The sequence below is a fragment of the Oncorhynchus tshawytscha genome, linkage group LG30 (assembly GCF_018296145.1).
Source record: "Oncorhynchus tshawytscha isolate Ot180627B linkage group LG30, Otsh_v2.0, whole genome shotgun sequence".
In the NCBI taxonomy this organism is placed as follows: domain Eukaryota; kingdom Metazoa; phylum Chordata; class Actinopteri; order Salmoniformes; family Salmonidae; genus Oncorhynchus; species Oncorhynchus tshawytscha.
The window spans coordinates 2,088,967-2,102,532 of NC_056458.1; the positions used below are offsets into that span (position 1 = coordinate 2,088,967).

Below are 13,566 nucleotides of genomic sequence, written 5' to 3' on the forward strand. Positions count from 1 at the left end.
ACAGGCTACTTTAAGAAACCTTCTGAATGGACATATAGGCCTATAGAGAGAAAATCAGCGAACTCACACACGCACCACCCCTTAAAAGGACCTGTCAATCAAAGCCACCAGCTTATGTCAGACACAAGAGCAAAAAAAAATGTTTTTCTTAAAACATATGAAAAAACCTAGGACTACCTTATTCTTTCCGAAAGTAGGCTATAAGATCATGAATTGACAAGGAACGTATGAAGGGAAGACAACTAGGCTAAACTGACCATCATTAACCTAGAAACAAATACACGCAACACAGCCTATTTATCACCGTAGATTAGTCTAGAAATTAAGAGAAGACTACGTATCAAATGATACTATGCCAGGTTGGATAGGATTTGCACATTGTCCATTTGACACATTAGCACATTATAGGTCTCAGAGCCAGAACAAACTTGTCAACTGCTGTTGAGTAATTAATAGTCAGACACAACCAACCTGTTTTTAAAGACAGATTTATTTACTTATCCACACAAACTTTTTTTTTTTTTACTGAAATGCCATAGCATGTAGGCTAGCACTTCTCCACCCCCATGCATCTAGCGGATTAGCTGCTCGAGCATCCAACGACAGTTGGGAAAAGGAGGAGATGTAGACTAAGTTAGCAAATCAAATGCTTATGATCATTAGTAAACACTCCCGCTATTAGGTCAAGTTCACCTACATCAAAAAATGTATAAAAAGTTCATACAAAATAAATATAGGTCAATTTAAATGTTTTTTTGGCGTTGTTTAATTTTCATGGCGGACATCATCCATAAACATCAGTTATGGTTATTCAATTACTGACAGAGTCCTAGGTGCAGTCAGTACACCAAGCAATCCCAGCGCCTTTACGCATAAACCTTCTTAAACATACTGTGCCACAATCGCAACAGGGCCTACGACAACATATAGATTTTAGTAGACAGACACACAGGTGAAAAGGTACCTGGCTGAGAGGTAAAGTGGCTGTGTACAGCGTAGCCCTGCTGCTGTTGAGGCAGGTACTGCATGGCCTGGAAGGCTGAGGCACCTGGACACAAGAGGGGACATTAGCGATGGGGTTTATGAATGAAGCACGCACAAACAGCACACACATTAGGTTTCTCATTCTCATAATAACCGCAACATAGTCACCTTGAAAAAACATAATACCTAAAGATTCAACACCTGTTCCCAGATCCGTTTGTGCCATCTTGACAACTCCATTGATCGTTGTCAAACATGCTTGGCATTACAATGACAATAGGAGCGGGCGAGACAACAGATCTGGGAGCAGGCTACCAGACAAAATGATTTGCTTTAACATCTCACATAGACAACACGTCTCTGAAATAACAATTACATTAAAAATTCAAAGCGGTTACCTCTGAGCTGTGAGCTGCTGGCGTAACTGACAGGGACAGACTGGCTGGGGGCGAAGGGTGTGCCGTGCTGTGCCTGGGTGAGCTGGCCGTAGGGGCCATGGGCTGCCTGGCTGGATGCATACTGCCCATGCTCCAAGCCTCCGGAGCTCATCCCTGGCTGGCTCTGGTAGTGACGCCCCTGTCAAACAACATACAGGACACGTTTTCAGGCATTCACTGTACTGGAATTGCATATATTATATAGTTATTACATTACATTCAAGCCTGAACTAAATTAATTATAGAACAATTAAGTACAACAACTAGGGCATCTTGTGTCCCCAGTCATTCCTCAAGTCACTGAAGTCCTAATTATAATCAACAGGAACAAGTGCCTGCTGCATACACTAACTAAGGTGCTTGAGGCCAAACCCTAAGAACCCCATTTCTACACTGAACCTAAAGATAAACGCAACATTTAACAGTTTCAAAGATTTCACTGAGTTACAGGTCATATAAGGAAATCAGTCATTTGAAATAAATTCATTAGACCCTAATCTATGGATTTCACATGGACTGGAAATACAGCCACACTGTCCTTGTGGCTATCAAAAATATGGAGAACCGGTATATACAACATAAACGATCAAATAAAACCTCTTATTTCCTTTTCAAAACATACACATCGCGGTGATAAGTCTGCCATGAATGGAGTAATGTCACAACGCCTGTGGGCTTCAAGAATGTACATACTGTTTACAGATGTGTTGGGGCGTGGATCAGAAAACCAGTCAGTATCTCGTGTGACCACTATTTGTCTCATGCGGCGCAACACATCTCCTATGCATAGAGTTGATCAGGCTGTTGATTGTGGCCTGTGGAATGTTGTCCCGCTCTTCTTCAATGGCTGTGCGAAGTTACTGGATATTGGCGGGAACTGGAACCCACTGTCATACACGTTGATACAGAGCATCCCAAACATGCTCAATGTGTGACATGTCTGTGCAGGCCACAGAACAACTGGGGCATATTCAGCTTCAGCTTCCAGGAGTGTGTACAGATCCTTGCGACATGGGGCTATGCATTTTCATGCTAAAACTTCAGGTGATAGCAGGGCATGAACGGCACGACAATGGGCCTCAGGATCTTGTCACGGGATCTCTGCATTCAAATTGACATCGATAAAATGCAATTGTGTTCGTTGTTAGAAGTTTATGCCTGCCCATTCCATAACACCACCTCCACCATGGGGCACTCAGTTTACAATGTTGACATCAGGAAACCGCTCGCCCACACGACACCATACACATTGTCTGCTATCTGCCCAGTACAGTTAAATGCGGGATTCATCCACTTCTCCAGCATGCCAGTGGACATCGAACGTGAGCATATGCCCACTGAACTCGGTTACAACACCGAACTGCAGTCAGGTGAAGACCCTGGTAAGGATGACGAGCTCACAATTGAGCTTCCCTGAGACAGTTTATGACAGTTTGTGCAGAAATTCTTTGGCTGTGCAAACCCAGTTTCATCAGCTGTCTGGGTGGCTGGTCCCAGATGATCCCGCAGGTGAAGGTGGCAGATGTGGAGGTCCTGGGCTGGCGTGGTTACACGTGGTCTGCCAAATTCTCAAAAACGATGTTGGAGGCAGCTTATGGAAGAGAAATTAATATTAAATTCTCTGGCAACAGCTCTGGTGAACATTCCTGCAGTCAGCATGCCAATTGCACACTCCCTCAACTTGAGACATCTGTGACATTGTGTTTTGTAACATAACCTTATATTGTACCCAGCCCAAGGTGCACCTGTGTAATGATCATCCTTTTCAATCAGCTTCTTAATATGCCACAGCTGTCAGGTGGATGGATTATTTTGGCAAAGGAGAAACACTCACTAACAGGGATGTAAACAAATTTGTGCACAAAATAGAGAGAAATATGCTTTTTGTGCATATGGAACATTTCTGGGATCTTTAATTTCAGGTCATGAAACATGGGACCAACACTTTACATGCGTTTATATTAAGAAGTTTGCTCACTCACCGGAAGGACAGGGGACTGGAAGAGCTGTTTACTGCGTTCTCCTAGCAGGGCAGCAGAGCGGCCGTGACTCACTTGACCCGCTGATCATTGATATAGAGAGGAAGGAGACAGAGAGAAAGATAATACACAGTTTGTGTGTATTAACAATCAAACTTGTGATACATAAAATCTATGTGAATTACCTTGCATGCTGAGCAGGTGTTGTCCTGAGTGGGAGTGGATAGCCATGCTGGGCTGGTACGTAGATGATGTCAGGGTTGTCATATCACTACAAGAAAACAATTATGTCCATAGTCACACACTAGCAGTCAGTAGTAACAATGTGTGTATGTGTATGGTAACAATGTTAACGCGAATCTATCAGCAAATAGGACTGAATCTCACATCAAAAGCCAATAACCTAAGTAGGTTGCTGTTGAATGTGGGGATGTGTTAGCCTGGTGGTCCCAGATATGTATGCGCTGTCACACCATAGATGTGGTCAAGACAGCACATACAGATCTGGAACCACAAGGCTAAGGATAAGTGATGTTTGTAAGACCTCCAGAAAGTTCATTCAAGAGCCGGTAGAGCCTTTACCTCTGTTCTTTCCTCCGTCTCTTCTCCTCCTCATGGAGCACTTTCTTCAACTGGAGGAAGAGCTGGTGTTTCTCCTCTTGTAGCCCTTGTAGCTTCTCCCCCATCTTCATGATCTAAGGCAGAGCGAGAGGGACAAACAAAGAGGAGTTGAATAAAATAAATAGAAAGAAGCAGGCACTGGCCAATGTAAAAATCTCAATAACGCACCTGCTCTTTTGTCTCATCTAAAGACATTCTCTCCTCCACCTCTTTCTTCCTCTTCCTTTCTTCCTCCTCCTTCTGCTTCTGCTCCATCATTTTGTCTACTTCTTCTTCCTCTGTGACACAAGGTTGGATGAGGGGGTTTACAGGACAGGAGTTGGTATCAATGACCACGTTCACATGCACACCAATATCCTGTTATTATTCGGGATACTCAAGTATTTTGCTTTTGAGTTGGCGCACAAACATCATATCCCGTTTACAAAAGCTTGTAACCCAGTTATGAAAAACCCAGATAAGATGCCTGGTATATGCTAATCTAAGACGGGATACTGTGGAATGTAAACATCTAACCCTGTTTACTGTTGTTTTTGCTGTCTGTGCAGGCTTAGTTTTGCATATCATGGGTGTTGTGTGATGTTTTCATCGGATTGCCAAACAAGTCATTTCAAAAAGTAGCATACCTGAGCAGTTCAATCCACCATAATAACTTAGCCTATTATAATGAATTTACTACTGGCTACTTTAACCCCTAATTTAGACAATTCTGATTATAATTCCCGAAATCTGGTAGGCCATATTATAATTTCAGAAATTTGGTAGGCCATTTGTCATAACCTTTTGCCCCAGAAGACTAACTGAAAGTAGTGCTCACCAGAATGTCTTACATTGACAGAATGAATGAATTAGTAATCTAGTTAACTCTTTTGGGATAGGGGGCAGCATTTTCACTTTTGGATGAATAGTGTGCCCAGAGTAAACTGCCTTCTACTCTGTCCCAGATGCTAATATATGCATAGTATTATTAGTATTGGATAGAAAACACTCGGAAGTTTCTAAAACTGTTTGAATGAGGTCTGTGAGTATAACAGAACTCTTATGGCAGGCGAAAACCTGAGAAAAATCCAACCAGGAAGTGGGACATTGAGGTTTGTAGTTTTTCAAAGCTTGGCCTACCGAATACACAGTGTCTATGGAGTCAAGTTGCACTTCCTACGGCTTCCACTAGATGTCAACCGTCTTTAGAAACTTGAATGAGGATTCTACTATAAAAAGGAGGGGCTCAGGAGACCTGTTTGAGTCAGTGGTCTGGCAGAGTGTCTCAGGCTCGTGACGCGCGCACCCGACAGAGTTAGCACTCGTTCCATTGCTTTACTTCAGACATAGGAATTCTCCGGTTGGAACATTATTATTGTTTTATGTTAAAAACATCCTAAAGATTGATTCCATACATCGTTTGACTTATTTCTACGACCTGTAACAGAACTTTGAGTTTTTGTCTGGACGAAGAGCTCACGCCTCATGAAGATGGATTACTGGGCTGAACACGCTAACAACAAGTGGCTATTTGGCCATAAATTATGGACTTTATGGAACAAAACAGTCATTTATTGTCGAACTGGGATTCATGGGAGTGCCTTCTGATGAAGATCATCAAAGGTTATTTCTAACTTCTGTTGACTCCAAAATGGAGGATATTTCTCTGGCTGGATTGGGCTCCGAGCTCCGTTCTCAGATTATGCTTTTTCCGTAAAGTTTTTTTGAAATCTGACACAGTGGTTGCATTAAGGAGAAGTCTGTCTTTAATTCTGTGAATAACACTTGTATCTTTTATCAATGTTTTATGAGTATTTCTGCAAAATCACTGGATGTTTTGGAATCAAAACATTACTGCACGTAACGCGCCAATGTAAACTGAGATTTTTGGATATAAATATTCACATTATCGAACAAAACATACATGTTTTCTGTAACATGATGTCCTATGAGTGTCATCTGATGAAGATCATCAAAGGTTAGTGATTAATTTTATCTATATTTCTGCTTTTTGTGACTCCTATCTTTGACTGGAAAATGGCTGTGTTTTTTTGACTTGGCTATGACCTAACATAATCATATGTTGTGCTTTCGCTGTAAAGCATTTCTGAAATCGGAAATGATGGGTAGATTAACAAGATGTTTCTTTCATTTGCTGTAATGGACTTGTTAATGTGTGAAAGTTAAATATTTCAACAACAAAAGAAAAATGAATTTCGCGCGCTGCCTTTTCAGCGGAATGTTGTCAAGGGGTTCCGCCTGCCCTAGTAAGGTTAACACCAGTAAAGTTGTCTGTTTTGTTTAGGGACCAGGGAGAAAACGCAATAACTCCAAAACAGTAGAAAGACTTGTCCTGTGTGAAATCAAATCAAATTTTAGTCACATGCGCAGAATACAACAGGTGAAGCCTTACAGTGAAATGCTTACTTACGAGCCCCTAAACAACAATGCAGTTTAAAAAAAATATGGATAGAATAAAGAAATAAAAGTAACAAGTGATTAAAGAGCAGCAGTAAAGTTGGTTGAGGTAGTTGAGGTAATATGTAAATGTAGGTAGAGTTATTAAAGTGACTATGCAAAGATGATAACAAAGAGCAGCAGTGACATAAAAGAGGGGGGGGGGGCAATCAAATAGTCTGAGTGGGCATTTGATTAGGTGTTCAGGAATCTTAAGGCTTGGGGGTAGAGGCAGTTTAGAAGCCTCTCGGGCCCAGACTCAGATAGTCTATGACTATGGTGGCTGGAGTCATTGACAATTTTTAGGGCCTTCCTCTGACACCGCCTGGTATAGAAGTCCTGGATGGCAGGAAGCTTGGCCCCAGTGATGTACTGGGCCGATCGCACTACTCTCTGTAGTGTCTTGCGGTCGGAGGCCGAGCAGTTGCCATACCAGGCAGTGGTGCAACCAGTCAGAATGCTCTCGATGTTGCAGTTGTGGAACATTTTGAGGAGCTGAGGACCCACGCCAAATCTTTTCAGTCTTCTGAGGGGGAATAGGTTTTGTCATGCCCTCTTCACGACTGGCTTGGTGTGCTTGGACCATGTTAGTTTGTTGGTGATGTGGACACCAAGGAACTTGAAGCTCTCAATTTGCTCCACTGCAGCACCGTCGATGAGAATGGGGGAGTGCTCAGTCCTATTTTTCCTGTAGTCCACAATCATCTCCTTTGTCTTGATCACATTGAGGGAGAGGTTACTGTTCTTGCACCAAATGGCCAGGTCTCTGACCTCCTCCCTATAGGCGGTCTCGTCGTTGATCAGGCCTACCACTGTTGTGTCATCGGCAAACTTGATGATGGTGTTGGAGTCGTGCTTGGCCATGTAGTCATGAGTGAATGGGGAGTACAGGAGAGGACTGAGCACGCACCTGGGGTGGCCCTGTCCAGGATCTAGTTGCAGAGGGAGGTGTTTAGTCCCCCTAGCATATTGTTGAACTTTACCTACCCTTACCACCAGGTGGGAAAGGGCAGTGTGGAGTGGGGTGGCCCGTTTCAGTGTTATTTGCCTCGAAGTGAGCATATAAGTAGTTTAGCTCGTCTGGTAGGCTCGTGTTACTGGGCAGCTCTTGGTGGTACTTCCCTTTATAGTCTAATGGTTTGCAAGCCCTGCCACATCCGACGAGTGTCAGAGCCAGTGTAGTATGATTCGATCTTAGTCCTGTATTGACACTTTGCCTGTTTGATGGTTCGTTGGAGGGCATAGCGGGATGTCTAATAAGCTTGCGGGTTAGAGTCCCAATCCTTGAAAGCGGCAGCTCTAGCCTTTAGCTCAGTGAGGATGTTGCCTGTAATCCATGGCTTCTTGTTGGGGTTTGTACGTACGGTCACTGTGGGGACGACGTCATCAATGCACTTATTGATGAAGCCAGTGACTGATATGGTGTACTCCTCAATGACATCGGAGGAATCCCGGAACATATTCCAGTCTGTGCTAGCAAAACAGTCCTGTAGCTTAGCATCTGCTTAATCTGACCACTTTTTTATTGATCTAGTCACTGGTGCTTCCTGCTATAATTTTTGCTTGTAAGCAGGAATCAGAAGGATAGAATTATTGTCAGATTTGCCAAATGGAAGGCGAGGGAGAGCTTTGTACGTGTCTTTGTGTGTGGAGTAAAGGTGGTCCAGAGTTTTTTCCCCCTCTGGTTGTACATTTAACATGCTGATAGAAATTTGGTAAAACAGATTTAAGTTTCCCTGCATTAAAGTCCCCAGCTACTAGAAGCGCCACCTCTGGTTGAGCATTTTCTTGTTTGCTTATTGCGTAATACAGCTCATTCAATGCCGTCTTAGTGCCAGCTTCTGACTGTGGTAGTATGTAAACAGCTATGAAAAATACAGATGAAAACTCTAGGTATGTCGTGTGGTCTACAGTTTATCATGAGATACTCTACCTCAGGCGAGCAATAGCTCAAAACTTCCTTAGATATCGTGCACCAGCTGTATTTACAAAAATACATAGTCTTCCACCCCTTGTCTTACCAGACACCACTGTTCTATCCTGCCGGTGCAGCGTATAACCAGCCAGCTGTATGTTGGTGTCGATAAGATATTACAGTTTTGAATGTCCCATTGGTAGTTTAATCTTCCGCCAAGGTCATATATTTTATTATCCAAAGATTGCATGTTAGCTATCAGAATGGAAAGAAGTGGGGGTTTATTTCAATCATCTACAAATTCTCAGAAGGCAGCTCGCCCTTCAGACAAATTTTCTTAGCCTCCTCTTCACGCAAATTACGGGGATCTGGGCCTGTTCCCAATAAAGTATACCTTTAGCGTCGGCCTCGTCAGAGGGAAAAATGGATTCTACCAGTGCGTTGTGAGTAATTGCCGTCCTGATGTCCAGAAGTTATTTTCGGTCATAAAAGACGAGACTGTAGCGGCAACATTATGTACAAAATACGTTAAAAAAATAAAAAAAACAATCGGCTGGGGGGAACATAAAACGTCTGCCTTCTTCTTGCGCGTCATCTTACCAAATGTCTAGTGTCATCAGTTTGACTGGTTTTAAGGAAATGAAAAGCTGAGAAAATGACATTTTTCTGATAAGACTTCAGCTCCTCTTGGGTGCATATTTTATGTGGTTGAAATACTGTATGCTTGCATAACAGTGTCAAAGACAACACATTATACATGTATTCACATTTTATCAAGAGACGCAGAAAGAAAGAAATCAAATTTCTCCACTCCTTGTCCCCAGACAAGATTCACATTGCTCCATTGCCCTCAGCTATGTTTAAACTGTTGTGGTCCATGTTGCGGTTATCTAGTGTACTATAAAATAGATGGCTATCATATTCCACTTTGCCCAGTCATATTCAAGGTTAGAACTACCTTTCTAGGGGTTCTGATGCTTCTAGCCTTGATATGCATTTTTGATAACACATCTACAGTATTTCACTTTTTCATGTGTATAGTATTACATACTAGGTGTTGTCCAATGAATTATGTAACCACTCCCTCTTCAAATTAGGGTTGATTGAAAAAGATGTTCAAAAGAGGACATGTATTATACCTTTGTACTCCATGATGAAGGCCATGCAGCCAAAACGCATCAGAGTTTTAAAACTTTGTTTCCATTGAACATGCCACACAAATTAAGGCATTTTAATTAATCATATTAAAGAGTGCCTTGGTCTTCCTAGCTTTTTGATGACCAGTTTACCCCTTTTACAAAAGAGCACCTTCTGTCTACCAAAGTCTACTATTGTGTACCGTAGCGGCACTTCCCTTCCTTTTTTATATATAGAAAATATTTTAATAAAAGTTTGTTGTATCATTTCACTGAAAGAAATTAATCATTCTGCAGGTGTTAATATTATACTATGTTACATGTGAGAGGTTATAGGACTACAGTCAGTGTCCATATCACAGTTACTATTCAATTTAACCCATATGAACTTAAGTTAGGAATATCCTGTTTGTTCATGAGAATAAGGATACTCAGGATATCAAATGTAAACAGCTTATCCCGATTAAGACCTTAAGCGGGATATGAGCCACTATCCGGAAAACGGTGTGCATGTAAACATAGGCAGTAACTTTTTGGAGTTTGCAAACTCCCAGTGTCATTGGGGAGAGTGTTCTTTCTTACCTTGTCTCTTGCGGTCTCGCTCCCGCATGATGTGCTTGTGCAGGGCGCGTGCCATGGCATTGGACAGTTTGGGCCTCTCTAATAGAGCAGGCATAATGGTAGGGATTGGTGGGGCCAGCTAAGGACAGATAGACACAGGAAGAAAGTGAGCCCACAAATCATCACTGACATTGCTAACATATGTTTACATCTAATTGCCTACCACAGTCCTTCATTAATCAAACCACAATACATGACTCAATCAGGCTGTTATAAATTCCCTAATAAGTAAATCACCACACCATAAATGTAAATCTAAACTATAATCATCTATTAAATTAGCAAACGAGCTATGTCTGAAGCCAGCTACAATATGACTGACTAGCTGAAATGTCAGCAGCAGATTCTAGCTACTGTACTTAAATATGGTAGCCAATGTCGAGAATGTGATCATGATTTTGTGATTCGACAGTTTTGTGGCAACGTTATACAATAAGTACGTAATATTACAAAATCATGATCACATCCTCGACATAGGCTACCATATTTAAGAATGATAACGACAAACTAACAGTATAATCAAGAATAAACTACAGGCTAAATTGTATTACTAACTGGCTAATAAATCGTTAATATAGCTAGCCAAGTTAGCTAGCTAGCTTTTAACGCCGACTTGCTTGTTGACTAATTGCACAATGGTAATCTCACACTAGCAGTTTAGCATTAACTAGCTAACGTTAACTTGGTGACTTTTTGAAATCAATCTGACTACTTTGAAATCACACACGGGAAGCCTGACTCTATAGCGAGCTAACGTTAGCTAGATAGCAACGCTATCTAAAAACATCAAGAATGTACAGTTTAGCAAGCGAACGTTGTGTCTAGTTAAACGACACATCCTCGCATATCTAGCTAGCGTATAGTCTTGCAATAATATTGCGTGGAATCCTTTCAAAACGCACTTTTATCCGTGCCAGAAAAGATGTCTTTGTTAGTCTGGTTTGCAGATAAAATATTATAAAAGCCCAACGTTAACACTACAGCTGATACTGTTGGGTGTGACGTTACCGAGTTTCTGAATGTTGCCAAAATCAACAACAAAAAAGCAGAGGAAATGTGACACTTCATGCGTCAACTACAGCCAGAAATAATCATTCTTCTTCTTCTTTGTCGTCGTCTTCTTCTTCTTCTTCGGTGGAGTTTAACTGCGGTTGGCATCCAATTTGTTGCGTTACCGCCCCCAAATCAGCTATAGTATAAATCCGTTACACTTTGTGATACAAAATGGGTCGAATTAAATACAAAATGTTTTTTCATTATCTTACTAACCCTCATTAAAACCCACCACGTTATTCCACTACTTTAACCCCATCTGATCCTGCCCCAGGCCAATGACCTGAGAGGTCGGGACAGTACCACTCAACACACTCTGTAACTCTTCTTTAGTCAAACCTCGTATCCACAAGTATCTCTCTGCAGATGGCACCACAACATCCATTTTCTGTGATTTACGTTAAATCACAGCAGTACAGTTGATAACCATTGCTATGAACGCTAAGAAGCCAACCTTACTAAAACATAGATCACTAATTGGCCTATCCATCTGTTCTGGCGCAGATCTACTATTCACACGAATCCTCTCAGAATCCCTCACCCTTGATCCACCTTCCTCTACCTTCTTCACTGCGTCAGAATACAACATTTTCTGCACTACTCTGACCCTGGCCACCTCAACCTGCCTCTCTCGCACCGGACACCTCCGATCCCCAGCAACATGTACACCCCTACAGTTGACACAACTTTTCCCGGCGAAACTACACATTCCTCTGTCCCACACCTTCAAATCTCCTGTAAACAGCATAACTTATATATCCTAACATTACATTGCCAGGTAAAGACTGAATCAAAGCTCAAAAGAACAGACTGTGTCACCTCTGTTTCACCACACTCCCCACTGGATCTGCGTCGCGCCAAACCGCGAGCGTCACAGACACCAGGAATCGTAGTATATTTAGGCCTACTGTAAATAAAACAAATAAAAAATGTAGGCCTACTGTGTTGATAAGGCAAATTGGGTTTATAAGAAAATAATGACTGTTTGTTGATAAGGAGTTTATAACGTACTGTCGAAAGCAGGTAGGCAATATTATTTACTATGTCGATAAGGGAATAAGATAGTGTACAAAAATAACGTAATTTGATGTGCTAGTATAATTTATTTCATGTTTGAATTAAATTGTAAATGAAAATATACACACGTGGTGCTATAGGATATATACATATTTTACATTGTAAGATGATGCCCTTGTGTGCTGGAGCTATGGGTTTATTTTTCCACTGTCACTAGGCCTTCACACTCGAACTGAATTGAATAGGGGATGCATAACTACTTTTCACTTAAGAAGGGAACGAGGTACGACGTTCAACTTTGATCGAAGACCTTCAAATCATGCCTGACAAGACCAATGAAATCATAACGGTATCCTAATATAGTGTGAATACGGGAGTAGCCTATTCTACAATAATGTAACGGCATGTGCTTGTATTATTTATCTAATTGATAAATAAAATTGTTAATGTGGACGGTACGCATTTCATTCAATGATTACGGTATTGGACAAGGTAGATACAGGAGTAGCCTATAGTCTACAGTAATAATGTCATTGAATGTGCTATATTATAATTTATTTAATTGATGAATTCACTTGTAAATGGGGATGGGTAGGCTACCTCATTCAGTGAGTACTGAATGTCTTGCTATCTCTGGAAGTATGTTAATGAAAGCTTTTCAGCTGTTGAGCTAAGGCAAGGTCAAAATAATTTCTAAATCAATTTTTATTTTAGTCAAGAAGTGATGAGCCAGAGCAACCAATCAGCATCACTGTGGATGTTCTCCCCCGCCACCCACACTGCTCTCACACCACAAGCAACCACATCCTATTCTCCTGTTCAATTCATTTGCCGCCACACTGAAAAGGACTGTACATACGTACCTCTGTGCCCATCTCATTGTAGCATGATCCATCGAAGGCCAAAGCTGGACACCTAAAACGTGAGAAATGTAAACAAGATGTGACTGTAGTGTGTGTGTGTGTGTGTGTGTGTGTGTGTGTGTGTGTGTGTGTGTGTGTGTGTGTGTGTGTGTGTGTGTGTGTGTGTGTGTGTGTATGGATGGAGTTCCAAGAAAATACATGAGAAGATGGCAAAAGAGCTAGCGATGAGAGTGAGAGCATACAGTATGAAAATAAAGACCCCTTTGGATCTAAAATGAGTGTGGGATGCCCTCTTGTGTCTCCTTTGTGTCTGTTTGGGGATACTACAGTCACCCCTGGTGGTGCTTCTTGGAACACTGCTATTTAAGTCTGAGCAGAGGTTGACAAAAACCTTCAAAGGTGGTGGTGCTATGTTGCGTGTTATCTTGAATACCAGGCAGATGTGTGAATATAGAATTAAATGGTGTAAACATAATAGGCTAAACTTGTTGAGTACACTCTTTT

General features: G+C 41.6%; 1 protein-coding gene across 2 annotated transcripts in view; it reads right to left on the reverse strand.

The window, feature by feature from the left end:
• The window catches only part of LOC112229013 (G protein pathway suppressor 2), a 31,905-nt gene extending 20,608 nt beyond the window's left edge, over positions 1-11,297 (reverse strand). Inside the window, exons 1-8 of one of the 2 annotated variants that reach the window (XM_024394881.2) lie at positions 11,138-11,297; positions 10,091-10,208; positions 4,190-4,299; positions 3,983-4,095; positions 3,586-3,671; positions 3,404-3,483; positions 1,383-1,560; positions 965-1,048 (exon numbers count right to left, since the gene is read on the reverse strand). In XM_024394881.2, coding sequence (XP_024250649.1) covers positions 965-1,048; positions 1,383-1,560; positions 3,404-3,483; positions 3,586-3,671; positions 3,983-4,095; positions 4,190-4,299; positions 10,091-10,208; positions 11,138-11,197 — 829 coding nt within the window. In that variant the 5' untranslated portion in view covers positions 11,198-11,297. Of the gene's footprint in view, positions 1-964; positions 1,049-1,382; positions 1,561-3,403; positions 3,484-3,585; positions 3,672-3,982; positions 4,096-4,189; positions 4,300-10,090; positions 10,209-11,031 lie in introns of both variants that reach the window. The other variant, XM_024394882.2, reaches the window with a different exon arrangement.
• Between the last annotated feature and the right edge of the window lie 2,269 nt (positions 11,298-13,566).